Source organism: Pteronotus mesoamericanus, unplaced genomic scaffold (assembly GCF_021234165.1).
Source record: "Pteronotus mesoamericanus isolate MK-2021 breed Mesoamerican mustached bat unplaced genomic scaffold, CSHL_Meso_final contig_24, whole genome shotgun sequence".
Lineage (NCBI taxonomy): Eukaryota > Metazoa > Chordata > Mammalia > Chiroptera > Mormoopidae > Pteronotus > Pteronotus mesoamericanus.
Genome location: NW_026555100.1, coordinates 10,308,809 through 10,328,263, shown reverse-complemented (window position 1 = coordinate 10,328,263; position 19,455 = coordinate 10,308,809). Strand labels below are relative to the sequence as shown.

Here is a 19,455-nt window from a genome sequence, read left to right as displayed (position 1 = left end):
TATTACAAAAAGAATAAAATACCTAGGAATAAACCTAAACAGGATATAAAAGATTTGTACATGGAAAATTGTAAGACACTGAAGAAAGAAACTGAAGAAAACACAAAATAGTGGAAGCACGTGCCATGCTCATGGATAGAAGACTCAACAACATTACAATATCCATGCTACCCAAAGCAATCTACAGATTCAATGCAATCCCTATGAAAATTCCAATGACATATTTTATAAAACTGGAGCAAATATTTCAAAAATATATATGGAACCACAAAAGCCCTAGCATAGCAATAGTGACTCTGAGAAAGAAGAATAAATTTAGAGGAATCACACTACCTAATATCAAACTATACTATAAGGCCATAATACTCAAAACAGCATGGTACTGGTATAAAAACAGACACATCAACAAGCGCAGAAATAAACCCAAAACTTTACAGTCAATTACTATTTAGTAGAAGAAGCAAGCACATACAGTGGGCTAAACATAGTTTATTCAATAAATGGTGTTGGGAAAATTGGACAAATACATACAAAAAAATGAAACCAACCACTTTCTTACACCACATAGAAGAATAAAGTCAAAACGGATGAAAGACTTAAATGTTAGACTTGAAGCCATAAAAATCCTCGAAGAAAACATGGGCAGTAAAATCTTGGACAGTGCTTGAGGCAGTATTTTTTCTGATGTATCTCCTCAGGCAAGGGAAACAAAAGAAAAAATGAACATATGGGACTTCATCAAATTAAAGTCAGAGAGAGAAATCAAGATGGCAGAGGAGTGAATGGAAGTCACACTGACCTCCCAGGATCAATCTGGAATTACAACTGAATTGTGGAGAAATCACCTGGAACAAACAACTGAACAATAGTGAGAGAGAAGCCTTATAACCTCAGAGACAGAAGAATCAGCTTTAGCACAACCTAACTGGTAAGGAGTGTGGTAAAGACTAGAGAAGGTAGGTGGGGTGTCCACAGGCTGCAGCACCAGAAGGATTCTGAAATGGCCAGTTGGATCCCCCAGAGAAGAGCAGGGTCTAAACCATAAGTGGAGATCTGCTGCCTACAGCACCAGAGCCCAAAAGTGCACAGATAACAGCCAGCTGTGAAAAGCAGCAGGGCTTCTCTCTGCCAGAGATGCAGAGACTTTTAAAGGGCTAATGCATAAAATTTCACTTGTAGCCACTTACCCTGGGCTTCAGCAAAGGTGGGGGCAGAGTGGGCTAGAGACACCAGAGGAGAGACTGAGGAAAGCAGCTTTGGGTAGAAAATGGAGAGAGAAGCTGGCGGGATCCCAGTGCTGACTCATCCCCCGAATGGCAGCAGACATCTGACTCGGGAAAGACCACGCCTCTTGAGTGGCAGCAGCGTGAGAGGACACAATAACCCCATTCACACAGGGACTCTGCCTTGCCCTGTGGTGGCTAAGCCTGACTGCTGCGTACAGAGTGACTAGATTAACAGCTGAAGGAGCCAGCCACAGACAGTAGGTTCCTGGAGGTCTCGAAGACTGCCTAAGGTCAGATGGGATCAAGAGCTGACATCATCAGATACAGATCCTGAAAGAAAATACAGTGGTCTCCTACCATGGAAGTTCAGACCACGAAGTCAGGAAATCATACAGATCAATTTAAGAAGTAGAGGCAAAAAAGAAGAGTCTCAAAAATAATGGGAAGACAAAGAAACACCCCCCAATCAAAGGGAAAGGAGGAATCCCCACAGAGAGAACTAAATGAAATAGAGGCAAGTAAACCATCAGTTACTGAGTTCAAAACAACGGTTGTAAGGAAGCTCAATGAACTCAGTGGGCTCAAAGAGAATTACAAAAAACTACAGGGAAACTACGAGGAACTTACTGCAAACTATATCAGCATGAAAAAGGACATAGAAACCATCAATAAGAGGCAAGAGGAAATGAAGAATACCATTTCTGAATTGAAGAACACAGTAGAAGGAATCCAAAGCAGGCTAGATGAAGCAGAGGATCGAATCAGCAAGCTGGAGGACAAGGTAGAAAAAAGCTCCCAGAAAGAGCAAGAAAATGAAAAGAGACTCAAAAAGAAAGAAGAGGCGTTTAGGGAAATGCAGAGGAGTGAATGGAGGAGCACAACCTGAAACGTACTTTACACCCGTATAATAGGGATACCAGAAGGAGAAGAGGAGGAAGGGATAGAGAACCTGTTTGAAACAGTAGTTATGGAAAACTTCCCTAATTGGAGGAGAGGAAACGTCACACAGGTCCAGGAAGCACAGAGGGTCCCATTCAAGAGGAACCCAATGAGGCCCACTCCAAGACACATCATCATTAAAATGGCAAATAATCAAAGACAAAGGCAGAATCCTAAAGGCAGCAAGGGAGGAACAGGTAGTAACATACAAGGGAGCCCCAATTCGGCTAGCGGCTGACTTCTCAACAGAAACACTGCAAGCCAGAAGAGAATGGCAAGAAATATTCCCAGTCATGAAAAGCAAAGGCCTGCAACCGAGACTGCTCTACCCATTAAGGCTCTCAATTAAAATGGAAGGCGAAATAAGGAGCTTCCCAGACAAAAGAAGGCTAAAAGAATACACCTCTGCCAAACCAGCACTGCAAAATATGCTAAAGGGACTGCTTTAAGAAGATGAAGAATCTATGAATACCCAGTTCCTTTTACAGTCACTAATACTTGATATTACCAATATTTTTAATACTTGTTAATCTGATTGTGACAATGTGTCATTTTGTTACTTTATTATTTGTTAAAACTAAACCTGTTTTTGTATACTTCTTGCATATTTCTATTATTTTTAAAAATCTTTAAATGCCATTTTGGTATTCTTTATCCATTTTTTGATTTAATGTTTGTGGATTTCCCCTGCCCCAAAAAAACTCTTAACCCTTTTATAGATGTGTTGCAAATACTTTTCGATTCTATTACTTGTCCTTTATATGTATATTACTGTATAGTCTTAAATGTTTTATATTCATATTGTCAATATTTTACTTTGTAGCTTCCGTGTTTGAACACTTTACTTCAGGGTAAGAAAAATATTATTTTGTATTTTCTCCTAAAACTCCTTAGATTTTACATACTGATTTTTAACTCACCTAAATATATTTTGTATAATGTGTGAAATAGGGCTCTATATTTGTTTTATTTCAAGTAACAGCAGTCCGTGCACCTTATTTGTTGAATAAGCCTTACTTTCCTCATTGATTTGAAATATCAATTTAATCATATATTACAGTGTTAGACAGATACATACATTTGTTTCTAGAATGCTCATTTTATTTCACTGATCTACTTGATTATTTTCTTGCTGGTGTCATGTTGTTTTAATTGCTGGGACTTTATAATGGATCAAAAATTTTTAATATTTTATAATGGATTTTGACATTTATAAAAAATAAAATCGATCTGCATTTAAAAAGAAGTTTTTTTGCACAGCAGAGGAAAGCATCCACAAAATAAAAACACAACCCACAGAATGAGAGGACATATTCACCAATATATCTGATAAGGGGTTAATGTTCAAAGTGCTGAAAGAAAAACGCCCAGCCAAAAATCTGATATCCAGCAAAACCTTTCTGAAGCTATATTAAAAATAAGTATCTCAATAAAGGTAAATACATGTGTGATTATAAAAGCTAGTGTTATTGTAATTTTGGTTTAAAACTCCATATTTTGTTTTCTATTTTTTTCCCCACATTTTGTTTTCTACTTCAGAGATTATTGCATAAAATTATTAATTTCTGTTTTTGGATATACGACATACAAATAATTTATCTTGCACATCAATAACTGAGAGGGGGTGAGAAAAGAACTCCATAGGAAGAGAGTCTTTGTATGTTATTGAAGTTAACCTAGTATAAATTTGAATTAGTTATAACTTTAGAATATTAAATGTAAACCCCATAGTAACTAAAATAGCTACAGAATATGTAAAAAAAGAAAATGTGAAGGAAATTAAAACACAAAAAAGGAAATGTGAAGGGAATTTCACATTTCACTGCAAAAAAAATAAACTAAATACTTAAGAAATAGTAATGCAGGATATGAAGGACAAATCTAAGACATATAGAAAGCAAACAGCAAAATAATAGAAGTCCATACATCTCAGTAATTATTTTAAATGTAAATAGAGTAAATTATCCACTCAAAAGACAAAGTTTGGCAGAATGGATTTTTTAAGAAGTTACCCAACTTTATACTATCTACAACTGACTTCATTTTAGATCCAAATACAAATAGGGTGAAAGTGAAAAGACAAAAAAGATATCCCATACAAATAACCAAAAGAGAACAGGGTGGCCATACTCTTATCAGAAAAAATAAACTTTCAGTCCAAAAAGGTTACAAGAGACAAAGAAGGACATTATATTTAACACAGACTCAATACAGCAATAAGATAAAATCAATTAAGACCATTCATGTATCTAGTAACAGAAGAGCACTAAAATACATGAAGCAAAGACTGACAGAATTGAAGAGAGAAATATGGTTCTACAATAAAGGTTAGACATTAATACCTCATTCCCAATAACAGAATAACCAGGCAGAAGATAAGTAAGGAAACACAGAACTTGAACAAAACAGTAAACCAACTATTTATAACATGACATTCTACCCAACAACAACATATACACATTCTTTTTAAATGCATAGGGAATATTCTCCAAAATAGACTATATGTTGGGTCAGAAATTAGGTCTCATAGATTTAAAAAGATAAGAGATACCTTCAAAATAGTTTCTCCAACCAAATAAAATGGTAATATGAGAAATCAGTAACATAAGGAAGCTAGAAAATTCACTAACTTGTGGAAATTAAATGACCAATGAAACAAAGAAATTACATGAAAAACAAAAGATACGAGATGAATGAAAAAGGAAATATAACACATCAAAACTTAAAGAGATGCAGGGAAAGCAGTTCTAAGAAGCAAATTTACAGTTATAAATGCTTACATTAAAAAACAAAGATTTCAAATAAAAAAACCTAACTTTATAACATAAAGACCTAAAAAAAAATAATGAACTAAACCCAAAGCTAGCAGAAGAAAGGAAGTAACAAAGATCAGAGCCAATCCCAAGAGATTGAGACAGAGAAATCTGCTTCAGGAAGATGTCAGGATGTCTCCTTATCCTAATTTGAAGGTATAGTAAATAAGAGGGCTTCAGGCAGGTGCCTGTTAGCTAGACACCCCATGCCCCACTGTTTGGGTAGCCTAGCAAGGAGTTTCCTCACACATGTTTGCCACTCTTCCTCATTAACCTGTAAATACCCCATTCTCACTACTGAAATCTAATACTCCATTTTCCTTTGCCCAAAATGTCTGATATACCCAACGTTGCCTCATTGTCTTTGGAATTTTCATGCCTATGTGAATTCCCCATGCACATGTATCCACCTTTTATTATTCCTCAGATTTAAAAAATTTAAAAAATAAAGATTAGAGCTGAGATAAATGAAAGAGGAAAATAGAAACACAGCTCAAGTCAACAAAACAAGAGGTTGGCCCTTTGTAAATATCAACAAAAATGATAACACGTTAGCAAGACTGACTAAAAAAAAAGATTCAAATTATTACAATCAGAAATGAAAGTGGAGATATTACTACCAATGCTGCTGAAATACAAATGGACATAAGAGAGTTCCATAAACCATAATTTGCCAACAAAATTACATTTCATATGTAGATGACATAGAAAATTAGATTCATATGTAGATGAAATGGAAAAATTCCTAGAACTACAAAACATACTAACATTAAATTAATAGAAAAACCAGAATAGACCTATAACTAGTAAAAAGAATGAATCAATAATCAAAAATCTCCTAACAAAGCTTTGCACCAGATGGTTTCATTGATGAATATTATCAAACATTTAAAGAACTAACACCAATCTTCCTCACACTTTTCCAAAAAAAACCCTGAAGAAATGAAACTCATTTTAGGAGGCCAGCATAGTCCTGATATCAAAACCAGATAAGCACACTTCAAAGAAAATACAGACCATGATCCCTTATCAACATCAATACAAAAATTTTCAAGAGAACACTAGCAATATGACCTCAGTAGCATATTGAAAAGGCTACACAGCATAACCAAATGGAATTTATTCCTGTAATGCAAGGACTGTTCAACATACAAAAATTAATCAATGTTAATATATACCATAAACAGAATAAACAAAAAACTCACATGATCATTTCAACTGATGCAGAAAAAAATTCACAGAAGTCAACACTTTTTCATGATAAAAGCCTTTAAACTAGAAATAGAAGAAAACCAACTCTACATATTAAAAGCCATATACGAAAAACTCATAGCACATATCATACTCAGTAATTAAAGACTGAAAGATTTTCCCCTAAGATTAAGAACAAGGCAAAAAATGCCTACTTTGATCACTTATATTAAACTTGGTACTAGAAGTTCTAGCCAGGGCACTTACGCAGGAAAGGAAATAAAAGGCATCTAAACAGAAAAAGATTAAGTAAAATTATCTCTGTATACAGGTTAAATGACTTCATATGTAGAAAACTTTAAAGATTACACACACACACACACACACACACACACACACTATTAGAACTAATAAAAATTTCATCAAAACACGATAAGAAATCAACATGCAAAATTCAGTCACATTTCTATACACTATGCCAAACAATCCAGAAAGAAATTAAGAAAACAATGCCATTTACAATAGTATCAAAGAGAATACTTAAGAATTAACTTTAGCAAAAAGGTAAAAGATAATGAAAACTATAAAAGATTACTAAAATAAATTGAAGATATAAATAAATGAAAATAAATCCCATATTCATGGATTGGGAAACTTAATACTGTTAAGATATCAATACTTCCTTAGTAATGGTAAGATACCAGCTCTAGCTGGTGTGGCTCAGTGGACTGAGCACCAGCCTATGAACCAAACAGCCGCTGGTTCGATTTTCAGTCAGGGCATATGTCCGGGTTGCAGGCTAGGTCCCCAGCAGAGGGTGCACAAGAGGCAACCACACATTGATGTTTCTCTCCCTCTCTTTCTCCCTTCCCTTCTGTCTAAAAATAAATAAATAAAATCTTTAAAAACAAAAAGATATCAATTATTCCCAAAGTGATCTACAGATTCAATGCAATCCCTATATATCATAAAAATGAAAATTAAAATCATGATTAATACTACATATCCAAAAATTAAAAAATTTAAAAATACCAAATGGTGACAAAGACACTGTCAGGAATTCTCATAGAACAGTAATGGGAATATACAATAAACTGGCATAACCATTTTGGTAAATATGGTAACATTAATTCACAAAATTCAAGTTAAGTACCCTCTCCAACCCAGTAATTCTATTCTAGGCACGTACTTTAGAAATACAAAGACTTATGTATATCATATAATAAATGTTTAAGCAACATTATTTGTAATTACCAAAAACTGGAAGTACCCAAATGCCCATTAGCAATAGAATTAGTACAAAATTATATATGCATATAATTTTTTTTAATTTTAAAGATTTATTTATTTATTTTTAGAGAGACGAGAAGGGAGGAATAAAGAAAGGGAGAGAAACATTGATGTACAAGAGAAACATCGATCTGTTGCCTCTTGCACACCCCCAACTGGGGACCTGGCCCTCAACACAGGCATGTGCCGTGACTGGGAATCAAACCAGCATCCTTTCAGCTCACAGGCCATCACTCAATCTAGTGCGCCACACCAGACACGGCCATGTGCATATAATTAAATAAAACATAGCAATGAGACCTAGTGATGAGGAGCCATAGCTACACATATGGATAATCATCTAAGCATGATGTTAAAAAAAGTCATCAGTCTCCCTACAGTGTAATCCCATGTATCTGAAGCTAACAGTTGGCAAAACTAAACTATATTATATAAGAACACATAGTAGGTGGAAAAAAATTACGCAAAATGTTCAAAAATGAGTTAACTAGTCAAAGTACATTTTGGCTCTTTGGGTCTAATTTAAACCACCAAAGGTGAAGCTCAATTTCCAAGCTCTGACTCTTCTACTTACTCCCAACAACTGGGAATCAGGAGATCTGTATCCTAATTTAACTTTTACCATTAACTAATCTTATGTGTTAAATAAATAATTGGTCAATTCCCTCATTCTTTAAAAAAAAAAGGAGAAAACAAACAAAAAAGATGGACCTATAGTTCTCTTCAAGTGTGATGCTATAGACAATAAATACAATTATTACACTTACACTATCTTGCCTCAGATAAAGATAGGTGAAATAATCAGTATAGAAGATGTTTCTCCTGTTACTGTGACTCCTCAGCAGCAAATCAGGCAGTTAGAGGAGAATTATTTTTAAAATCTTAGATTACTAGATTCCTAAACAGCTTATTAAAAGAAATCCTTGCCTTGGCCCGTGTGACTCAGTTGGAGTGTCATCTTGTAAACTGAAAGGTCGCACATTCAATTTCCAGTCAAGGCACATGCCTAGGTTGTAGGTCCCTTTCCCTCCCGTCCCCTCTTTCAAAAAAATCAATGAGCATGTCCTTGGGTGAGGATTTAAAAAAAAAAATCCTTACTTTAGTTGGAACTGCTATCTTCTACTAATTTGCAAAAATGACCAACACAAAGGGAAAAAGGAGAGGCACCCCTATGCTCTCTAGGGCTTTTAGAAAATATGAAGTTGTTCCTTTGTACATGGAAATTTACAAAAAAGATGATATTATAGACATCAAGGGAAAGGCACTGTCCAAAAAGAAATGTTACGATGGCAAAAATGGAAGAGCCTACAGTGTTACCCAGCATGCCGTGGATACTGTTGTAAACAGACAAGAGCATGATTATTCTTGCAAAGAGAATTAATGTTATGTATTGAGCATATTAAGTACTCTTAAGAGCTGAGAGAGCTTACTGAAGCATGTAAAGGAAAATTTTCAAAATGAAAAGTATGCCAAAAGAAAAGGTACTTGGGGGTTCAACTGAAGTACCAGCCTATTCCCACCCAGAGAATCACACTGTGAGAACCAATGGAAAGAAGCTTAGGCTGTTGGAATGCATTTCCTCTGAATTCACGACATAGCAGGTGTTAAAAAAAGAAGAAAGAAAGAGAAAAGGCCTCTGGTTTGTTTGTTTTTTTAAACGTCCCTAAATAATTGTGTTATAGACACCAAAATACTCTTACATAATAGCTTACCTTCCACAAGCAATCTGAGTCACAATGCTTCCCATGAGTTCAAAAACTTTCCTTGGGTTTATTTCATGGCTAGTAGAATTATGACCCAACTGCCCATACCCTCCAGCTCCAAAAGTAAACACTCCACCTTCCTAAAAAAGACAAAACCCTTTAACATTAGAAGGCCTGATAAAAAGAAAATAAGCTTCAGGAAAATAAATTAAAACTTTAATATGGAGCTAATTTTTACTTTTATTATCTTCACAATTTAACAAATACCTGACTTTTTAAGGTAAAATGCCTTAAAATGAAAAGAGCTCCAGGTTCATGGCTAAATATTTTCAGATATTTTTAAAGTATTTAATTATGGTCTTGTCATTGTATTTAGTTGAAGTCATCATTAAAGAGACACTAATAATTACTTTTGCATTGCCTTTTATCATTATATTCTTGTTGAATACCAAGTACACACCTATAAAATTTGACAAAACCATTAAAATATCTTCAGTTTTTAAAATAGTTATATTTTTAACATAAAAGCTGTGCGAAGAATATATGTAACCAGAGTGCACAAATACAGATATTTTAGCACACAATATAAATGGTCTTTAAAATTTTTATAAAAGTATATAATTAGACTAGAGGTTATATATATATATATATACACACACACACACACACTCACAAGCAAAATTAGTATTTTTCAATTGTTTTTCTTCATATTTTTAGCTATATATACAATTTATATCCCGCTTATATCATTTAGTAGCTTAAGTATACATATTGCTATGTAAGTAAATTGATTTTTTTTAACTTTTATCAAAGAAAATTTCAAATACACAAAATTAAAGACTATATATATTTAATATTAATGCTTATCAGGTATGATTTACAAATATTTTCTCCCATTCCACTGGCTGTCTTTTCATTTTGTTGACTGTTCCCTTTGCTTTAAAATAGTCTCTTCAGTTTAAGTCCCCCATTCATTTTCATTTTTGTTTTTGATACCTGTGCTTTTAGTATCATATCCAAAAAATGATTACCAAGACTAGTGTCTAAGAGATTCCCCACCACATTTTCTTCTAAGAGTTTTTCAGTTTCACAGCTTACATTTATATCTTTATTCTATTTTGTGTAACAATGTTGTGAGTGGTACAAGCTAGGGATCATTTTGCCAACACCATTCATTGAAGAGACTCTCTTTTGCCATTGGGTGTTCTCAGTGCCCCATCAATGATTAGCTCAGACTACATATGTGAGTTTAGTGCTGAACTAGCTATTCATTTTGATTAGTTTATGTGTTTTTATGTCAGTACAGTTCTGTTTTGATTATTCTTTTTATAATGTAATTTGAAACTAGGAAGTGTGATGTCTCCAACTCTTTCTTAAGATTGCTTTGGTTATTCTGGGTCACCTGTGATTCCATACTAACTTTAAAATTGTCTGTTGTGTTTAAAATTCCACTGGAATTATGATAAGGATTGAACTATATCACTTTGAGTAGTATGGATATTTTAATATCATTAATTCTTCCAATCCAAGAACATGAGATAGCTCTCCATTTATCTGTATCATCTTCAATTTCCTTCATTATTGTTTTATACAGTTTTCAGTGTAAAGGTCTTACACCTCATTCACTAAACTTATTCCTACGTATCGGGCTGGCCAAAGAGTTTGTTCGGCTTTAAAGTAAAAACAAAAGACATATTTTTCATTTTCACCAACAACTTTGTTGAAGAACATATTCACCATTTTCCCTCACTACCTTCTGTCATCTTTCTGGCAACTGCATAACTCCATCTTCCCAAAACTTATCTTTTTGATGCCTCCAGATGCCTTTTGCATTATTCCAGGGAATTGAGAATTTTTCCATTGAAGAGAATTGTATAAAGACTGAAAGAAATGGAAATCTGAACGTGCAATGTCTTGTGAATATGGAAGATGGGCCAGAACTTCCCAGCCAGCTGTAAGTTTTTGTCTGGTCATCAAAGAAACATGCCGTCCTGCATTATACTGATGCAAGATTGAGTATTTTCTGTTGACTAATCCCGGATACTTTTCATGGAGTGCTGCTTTCAGTTCGTCTAACTGGGAGCAGTACTTGTTGGAATTAATCATTCAGTTTTCTGGAAGGAGCTCATAATAGAGGACTCCCTTACAATTCCACCATATATACACCACCATCTTCTCTGGATGAAAACCTGCCTTTGGTGTGTTTGGTGGTGCTTCATTTCACCCATGATCTCTTCCATTCCACATTACTGTAAAGTATCCACTTTTCATTCCAGTCACAATTTGTTTTAAAAACGGAATGTTTTCATTACGTTTAGGTAGAGAATCACATGCAGAAATATGGTCAAGAAGGTTTCTTCTTCCCGTTTATGTGGAACTGAAACATCAAAGCGATTAACATAACCAAGCTGGTGCAAGTGATTTTCAGTGCTTGATTTGGATATGTATGCCGGCCATCTCCCATGTGGTAGAAAATTGACTGGTTCTCAATTAATGTCTCAATTTGATGGCTATCAACTTCAACTGGTCTACCTGAATGACCATGGAGCATCATTCAGCAAGAAACCTCCAGCACAGAATTTTGCAAACCACTTCTTACACATTTGATCATTCACACCTTCTATACACTGCACAAAATTTTTTTGTTTCAATTGCATTTTCGCCTTTTTTGAAAAAATTAAGAATAACATGCCAAAAATGTTGCGTGTTTTCTTCCACCTCCAATATTAAAATGGCCACACAAAAATTCACCAATTTGGTAAGTTTTTTTTAAATGCATGTTGATATGACAGCTGTCATAATACAACTTAACAAAATTTTTCTGAATATAGTTAAAGACAACTAAGCGCTACTAGAGCTATCTTAAAGGTAAAAAAAAACAAACCTTTTGGCCCAGGGGTCCCCAACTCCTGGGCAACAGACCAGGCAGCACAGAGCAGGTGAGCAGCAGGCAAGTGAGCAAGTGAACTGGTCCCTGGTGCCTAAGGGTTGGGGACTGCTGTTTTAGCTAACACAATTTTTTTATGCTACTATAAATGAGATTGCTTTTTTCCTCTTTATGATAGATTTTTCTTAGTGTATAGAAATACAATTGATTTTTGTACATTGATTTTGTGTCCTGCAACTTTACTGAATCCATTTATTAGTTCTAACATAATTTTGTATTCTTTAGAATAGAATTTTCTATATATAATGTCACCTACAAACAGAAACACTCTCATTTTCTTTCTAATTTGGATGCCTTCTATTCCTTTTTCCTGCCTGCTCTGGCTAGGACTTCCACTATTACCCTGAATAAAAGTAGTGAGAGTGGGCATCCTCATTTTATTTCTGATCTTACTGAAAAAGCTTTCACCTTTTCACCACTAAATATGCTGTTAGCCGTGGTTTCCTCATATATGTCCTTTTTCATTTTGAGTTATACTCTTCTATACCTAAATTGTTGAGAGCTATCACAAAAGGATGTTGAATTTTGTCAAATTCTTTTTCTGCACCTATTGAGTATCCTTCGTTTTGTTAATGTGGTTTACAACACTGATTGATTTGCACATACTGAACCATCCTTGCATCCCAGGGATAAATCCCAGTTGATCACAGTATATTATTACTATAACATACTGTTAGATTTGATTTTGCTATTATTCTGTTGAGCAGTTTTGCATCTATGTTTATCAGGGATACTAGCCTATAATTTTCTTTTCTTGCAGTGTTGTGTGGCTTTAGTATCAGGATAATGCTGGACTCATAAAACAAGTCTGGAAGATTTACTTACTTTTCAGTTTTTTGAAAGAACTTGAGATAAATTAGCATTTATTGTTTTTCATTTTTTGAAAGAACTTGAGATAAATTAGCATTTATTGTTTTTCAAAGTGTAGAATTCACCAGTGAAGCCATCTGGTCCTGGGCTTTTGTTACATCCCATGAGTATGGGTATGCTGTGTTTCCAATTTCATTTTTCCAGACAGTTTTTGATCACCCCTTTATTTCTTCTTTGACCTACTGTTTGTTCAAGAGTACACTTTTTAATTTGCACACATTGGGAATACTCTGGCTTTTCTCCTATTACTGATTCCTCGTTTCCTATCATTTTGGCCAGAAAAGTTAACTGATATGATTTCAACCTTCTTAAATTTGTTCAGACTTGTTTTGTGACTTAACATATCTCTCCTGTAGAATGTTCCATCATGTGCTTGAGAAAAATAGGTATTCTGCTGCTGCTGCTGGATGAAATGTTCTGTATATGCCTGTTACGTCCACTTGATAGAAAGTGCAGTTCAGCACAGTATTGCATTATTGATTTTCTGTGTAGATGATCTATCCATTGTTAAAAGTAGGGTACCAAAGTACCCTACTATTATTGTATTTTAATCTTATTTCTGCCTTAAAATCTGTTAATATTTGCTTAATATATTTAGGTGTTCCTATGTTGAGTGCTATATAGGTACAACTGTTACATCCTCTTGACGAACAGATGCTTTTACCATTAATTTCTTAATATCATCTAATACTGAGAACATGTTTAAATTTTCCTAGTTATTCTATTACATAATGTCAGAAAGCATGTCTGGTTGGTGATGTTTAAAGTAAGTAGGTCTAAATGAAAAAAAATTATATTGTATATCAACTATAATTTTTTTAAATAAGTCAATGTGTTTTTAGCCTAATCCATCCTCATTAAGCCTAACATTGCTGATCTTGACCTAGATCCGTTATTTTATTAGAAAGTATAAAATGGAGATTTCCTACTCTTATTTCTTCTGGATTTATTAGTTGGAATTCTTCTAAAGAGAATTTCATTCATCAACTATTAAGTTACTCTGAAATACAACTGGCTAGTAAGAGGCAGGAGAAATGTTTCTTTCTTTACTAATTTTTAGAAAAATGAGTTGTCCTAGAAACCTCTGAAGATAAGCAATTAAGTGTGCTTTTTATTAATTTGGGCAAGAGTATCATTATAAAGTAATGAGTTTTTATATATTTGCCATATTTCCATTTACTGCAGTCATTATTTTTTTTAAATCAATGGAAGTGTCTTCAAGTTGTTCTTCTTACATGACCTTTTGAGCTTTTTGTAATGAAAAATACTCAAGACTATTCTTATCTAGAAATCCTTTTGAGTATGGAGTCTATAAAAATCAAGGAATGATCACTGCTTCCAGACTGTATATTGTTCATTACTTCTAGGACCTTAATATGGTCATGGCCTCTCATATATTCAGAAGGAAAAAAGTATGATTTTATAATCATACATTATTTCTAGATCACAGAATTTTCATTTTACTCCTACCTACCATTTTGTATCTGCTTTTCTCTGACGCTGGAAATCATAGTTTCTAATGACAGTAAAATAAGTACTTATTTGCTTTATATTACTCTATATTAAAAAATAATACTACCAATTTTACTAAGACTAAGACTACAAAATACAGTTTAACATTTCTTTGTGTATTGTTAACTCTCAGGCTATTTCCCACTAGTGATGTACAACAAAATATTTTAATTTATGATGACCTAAAAGAACTATTCTATCTGTATTTGTGTCACAAGTTATGTTTTTGTTTTAAAATTTTAAGAAATGTTTAAATGTACAAAAATACATAAAAATATGTTTTTTATTATAATAGTTTCTAGGTTCCAAAGTCAAAACTGTAAAGCAACTACATTTGGTCTAGCTTCAATACTTTAAAAATGTAAATGAAATATATAATGTTTATATTTTACTGATTCCTATACAAAAGGAAGTTATTCTATCCCTTCTTCTTCTCACTTAACAATATATCCTGAAGATCATTCCACATCATAATAGAGATTTTCCTCATTCTGTTTTATAGGTCATGGTATTCCACTGCAAGGAGTTACCACAGGTTGTCCAAAACAGGCTGCTACTCATGGACATTAGGATTCTTTTACTCTTTTGCTATTAAAATAATGCCATAATTAATGGCCTTGGGCATACAAAATTTTGTATCTTTGTGATAGATTCTTAAAAGTGGGATAGCTAAGTAGAAAAGTACATGTGCCCTGGCCGGAGCATCATCCCATGTACCAAGGAGTTGCAGGTTCAGTCCCTGGTCAGGGCCCATACCTAGGTTGCAGGTTCAGTCCCTGGTCAGGGTGCATATGGGTGGCAACCAATCGATGTTTCTCCCTCTCCCCGCCCCCACCTCTAAAATCAATGAACATGTCCTTGGGTGAGGATTTTCTTTTTAAAAAAAGGTATAATTATATGTGATTTGCATAATGAATTTGTAAATAAACTCAGGAAATCCTAACACCTTTATAATAGTCCTCATTTTCATTATTATGCATGTCTTCTCATTTGTAGTTTTAAAAAGTCGGTTTTAAAATATTTCCTAATGTCATTTTCCTAATGCAGGTTTTACACAAACAAACTGCTTTGCAATCTTAATTGCAAAGAAGTTCTTTTAGAAAAACAAAAGATACACAGATATACGGAACTATTCTAACTTAAATCAAGGCACAATAAACTATTTTACTTTTGGGATATTTAAAATTATCTGATTTTGTTAAAAATAATATACCCCCAAAACTCCAGTGAATAAGTATCACCAGCTCTTTTTAGAGAGAGGAATACAGGTGATTAATAGAATTAGCATTTAAAAAAACTCAATAAATATAGTTAAACATCCTACGAAAATAATGAGTAATTATTTGAAACGTTAAGTTTTAAAAGCATTAACACTGTGAATCTTTCAACTGCAAAATAAGTCCCAAAGAATATTATACAAAAATATTCTTTACTATTATTTCAACACAGCCTTATTTCTCCCAAATGCCAATGACAAAAGAAAATGACCAAAATTAGTGACCAAAAGAAAATGACCAAAATAATTAGAAAAGTACTACACAGTACTGACACTGAACTGGCACATACTTAATAAAGTGAGATGTCAGAGTTAAAGCCAACATGATTTAATAAGATTTTAGTGACCAAAATTAGTGACCAAAAGAAAATGACCAAAATAATTAGAAAAGTACTACACAGTACTGACACTGAACTGGCACATAACTTAATAAAGTGAGATGTCAGAGTTAAAGCCAACATGATTTAATAAGATTTTAGTGATTACGTTTGTAATCTGAATTATAACAATCAATAAACTATAGTAATGAGATCAGCAGGTAAGTATAGTAAAACCTCCTTACTAACAGGCAATATACAATTTTTAAAAATTAACTTTAATAATTGTCATTATAATATAAAGTCAGTATACTATAGTACTTCATAATGATGAATAATAATTCTTTATTCTCCTAAAATTCCAATGTAGGGCTATATAAAGTTTTATAAAGTCTGATTAGAAGTTAATTTTTTTCTTGCCAATTTTATCTACTATGCAGGACAAAGAAAAAGCAAAAACATTAATTTCTAATTTATCCAATGAAAACTTGCCACTTCCTTTATGTTAACATGGCTATAATAAATAATATTCCTGGTAAAGATTAATATTTTTATTTTCATTTTACTCCTAATTAGAAAAGCAATATGCAGTACTGACACTGAACTGGCACATACCCAAAAAGTGAGATGTCACAGGTAAAGCCATTAACAACATTGTGATGAAAGCTCATTATAACTGCATGTATAATACTTGACCTATGGATAATAACAAATAATCTCTCTATTACTTGTTACATAATATATATAAGCCAAATGGGAGCTAATTAAAATTAGGCAGAGCTATGCATAAGTGGAATCGATATACATAGCATGGCAAGCCTGACAAACTTAAAATGGAATTCTTTCATTCAAAATATTATTTAAGCAGTATTTCACACAAAGCTGAGAAATTCAACAATATATATTATCATCACATTTAACAGAAGATTACAATTCACACTTCATAACATAAAACAAATTGGTAAATCATTTTAGAGAACAAATAATAATCTAGGTCCTTTATCCAAAATAAATTGTTTTAGACATCAATAACACTTAGGTTTTAATGTACATATTATGAAAATATTTACTTATTATGAAATAAATTCTATGAGCAATAATAAAAGAAGTTTTATAAGAGTACAATACCTTGGTTAGTGCAGCAGTATGATCTTCTCCACAACAAATATAAACTATTTTCTGAGTTCTTAGTGACTTTAGTAAATTAGGAACATACCTATCTGAAAATTCCAACAAGAGACATTAACAATACTTTTTAAGTTAAAATTCTTCCAAAGTGTGTTTTCTCTACAGATTCCCAGGCTCAGTGGACAGTGATGATTAAATAATCTTAACCACGACTCAGTGATTTTGCACTACAAGCCTACTAAGGCCTTTCTAGTCTACTGTGATAAAGGAGGGATTTAAAAAGTCATTTAAGTGTTAAACTGCTTAAATGCCAATCAGCAATCAAAAAACTTAAAAGACATTTGACTGCTTCTAATCCATACACATCATACTTTATATTCACTTCATGATAAGTAAGCTCATAGGATACTCCTTAAAAGTTTGAAAATTATACTTCCTCCTTTTTTTCTAGGAGAAAAGAGATATAATGCCCCAATCTACTTTCCTTATGCAGAAAAAATATTTTAAAATTATTTTTTGAGAGTATTATTTGCTTATCATTACCAGATATTACTAGATCAACAATTCAATTTTGTCCATTTAAGTCATTACAATTACGTTGAACTTCATGAAATTAGCTTTTGTATTTCAAATATTGTCATTTGGCCGAATATAATTATGAAAAATCAATTTCAATATCCCAACTGGTTTCAAATAGTTATAACTTTTTAAATTCAAAATATTTTCAAGACTCTAGCACCAATGTTAAAAGTAAAGCACAAACTAAAGAGTAATTTAATTACTCCAATTATTTAAATATTTCCTTGAAAATCTCAAATAGATTAACGCTTCATGTTACTTTCCAGAATAATTTGACTGCTTCTTTTCACCAATGCTGGCCAATAATGAGGTTACCAATGTGAAGTAACATTTCTCAACTTTCTTTTAATGACCATCCAACAAAAAATTTTTATGCAGTTAAATTTTCTAAATAGTTTATTATATTATAAAATGGTACCTCTTGGCCTTCTCCACCCCCTAAAACGATAATCAAATGGAATTTTTAAATTAACCTCTCATCCCCACCTCTCTTATCAGGGAAGATTTAAGTACATTTCTCTCAGACACTAAGAATCATTGATCCATCTCAAAAGATCATCTCTTTTCAAAAGTACATCTATAATAATGAGACCTACCATTTTCATCATTAAGACCTAGTTGACCAAACTTGTTGCGTCCCCATCCAAAGATAGCTCCAGAAAGGGTGAGTACAAAACTATGGGCTCCTCCTGCTGCAACTTGCATAAAAGGGATTCCAATCAAAGACTTAATCAGTTGTGGTGAAGCTTGCTTTTTACAGTCAATGCCTAAACCCAACTGGCCATATTTATTCTGTCCCCAAGAGAAGACTTCACTTGCTGTAAAACAAAAATCACAAAATAAACAATTTTTCTCACACACATAAAGTTTCACTTAAGATCATCAGTTATTTTGGAAATAATTTCATCAGATGGAAATACATATTCCTCTTTATTAAGTTTATTTCTTATATAAAAACATATTACCTAGATGAACATTTTATATTTAGTACACTTTAAGTTGACTGATTTTAGCTAAGTCACACAATGTTATGCTTCTCAGGAAAGAACTATCTCTTTTTAGTATCTAGCCCAGACATCTCCTCTAGCAATAAAACCATGTATTCAATTGTTTACCTGACACCTACACTTGGATACTTCAAGGAACTTCCAGCTCCGTATATCCCAAACTCAATTCATGACCCTCACTCTACCTTCCATACCTGTACCTCTTCCCAGTGTTCACCATCTCAGTAAATGGTATCATAACTAATAGAGTAGCACAAGTCATAAACACAAAAAGTCATCTTTAATACTCTTCTCCTCTCTTAGTTTATACAGAGATTGAGATCAATCTATTATCTTATCACCAAGTTATATACAGTTTCCTTTCTAAAGAAAAGTAAGGCAAATAGATCCACTCACCACCATCTTACCTGGTTCTTGTAATAGTTCTGTCTGCTTGTCATTTATGCCCCCCATGGTGACCTGCTTTTGCAACTTTAGACATTTACTTTTATTAAGTAAATGACACTAATAACCAATACACTGACAACTAATTTTTCAAAAGTCATACTGTAAACACTTAAAGTTAAGTCTCCCTCCAAAATTAGATCTCTGGTTCCTCTGCCAAGAGACAACTACTCTTACAAACTACTGATAGGTACTTCCTGAAATATTCTATGC

At 33.2% G+C, this 19,455-nt stretch overlaps 1 protein-coding gene across 2 annotated transcripts in view; it reads right to left on the bottom strand.

Annotated features, from left to right (window-relative positions):
* HERC4 (HECT and RLD domain containing E3 ubiquitin protein ligase 4) overlaps positions 1 to 19,455 on the bottom strand; it is a 128,778-nt gene that overhangs the window by 84,133 nt on the left and 25,190 nt on the right. For both annotated transcript variants that reach the window (XM_054572711.1, XM_054572712.1), the window contains exons 6-8: positions 18,388 to 18,609; positions 17,213 to 17,304; positions 9,172 to 9,302 (exon numbers count right to left, since the gene is read on the bottom strand). In XM_054572711.1, the coding sequence (XP_054428686.1) occupies positions 9,172 to 9,302; positions 17,213 to 17,304; positions 18,388 to 18,609 (445 nt within the window). The remainder of the gene's footprint in view (positions 1 to 9,171; positions 9,303 to 17,212; positions 17,305 to 18,387; positions 18,610 to 19,455) is intronic.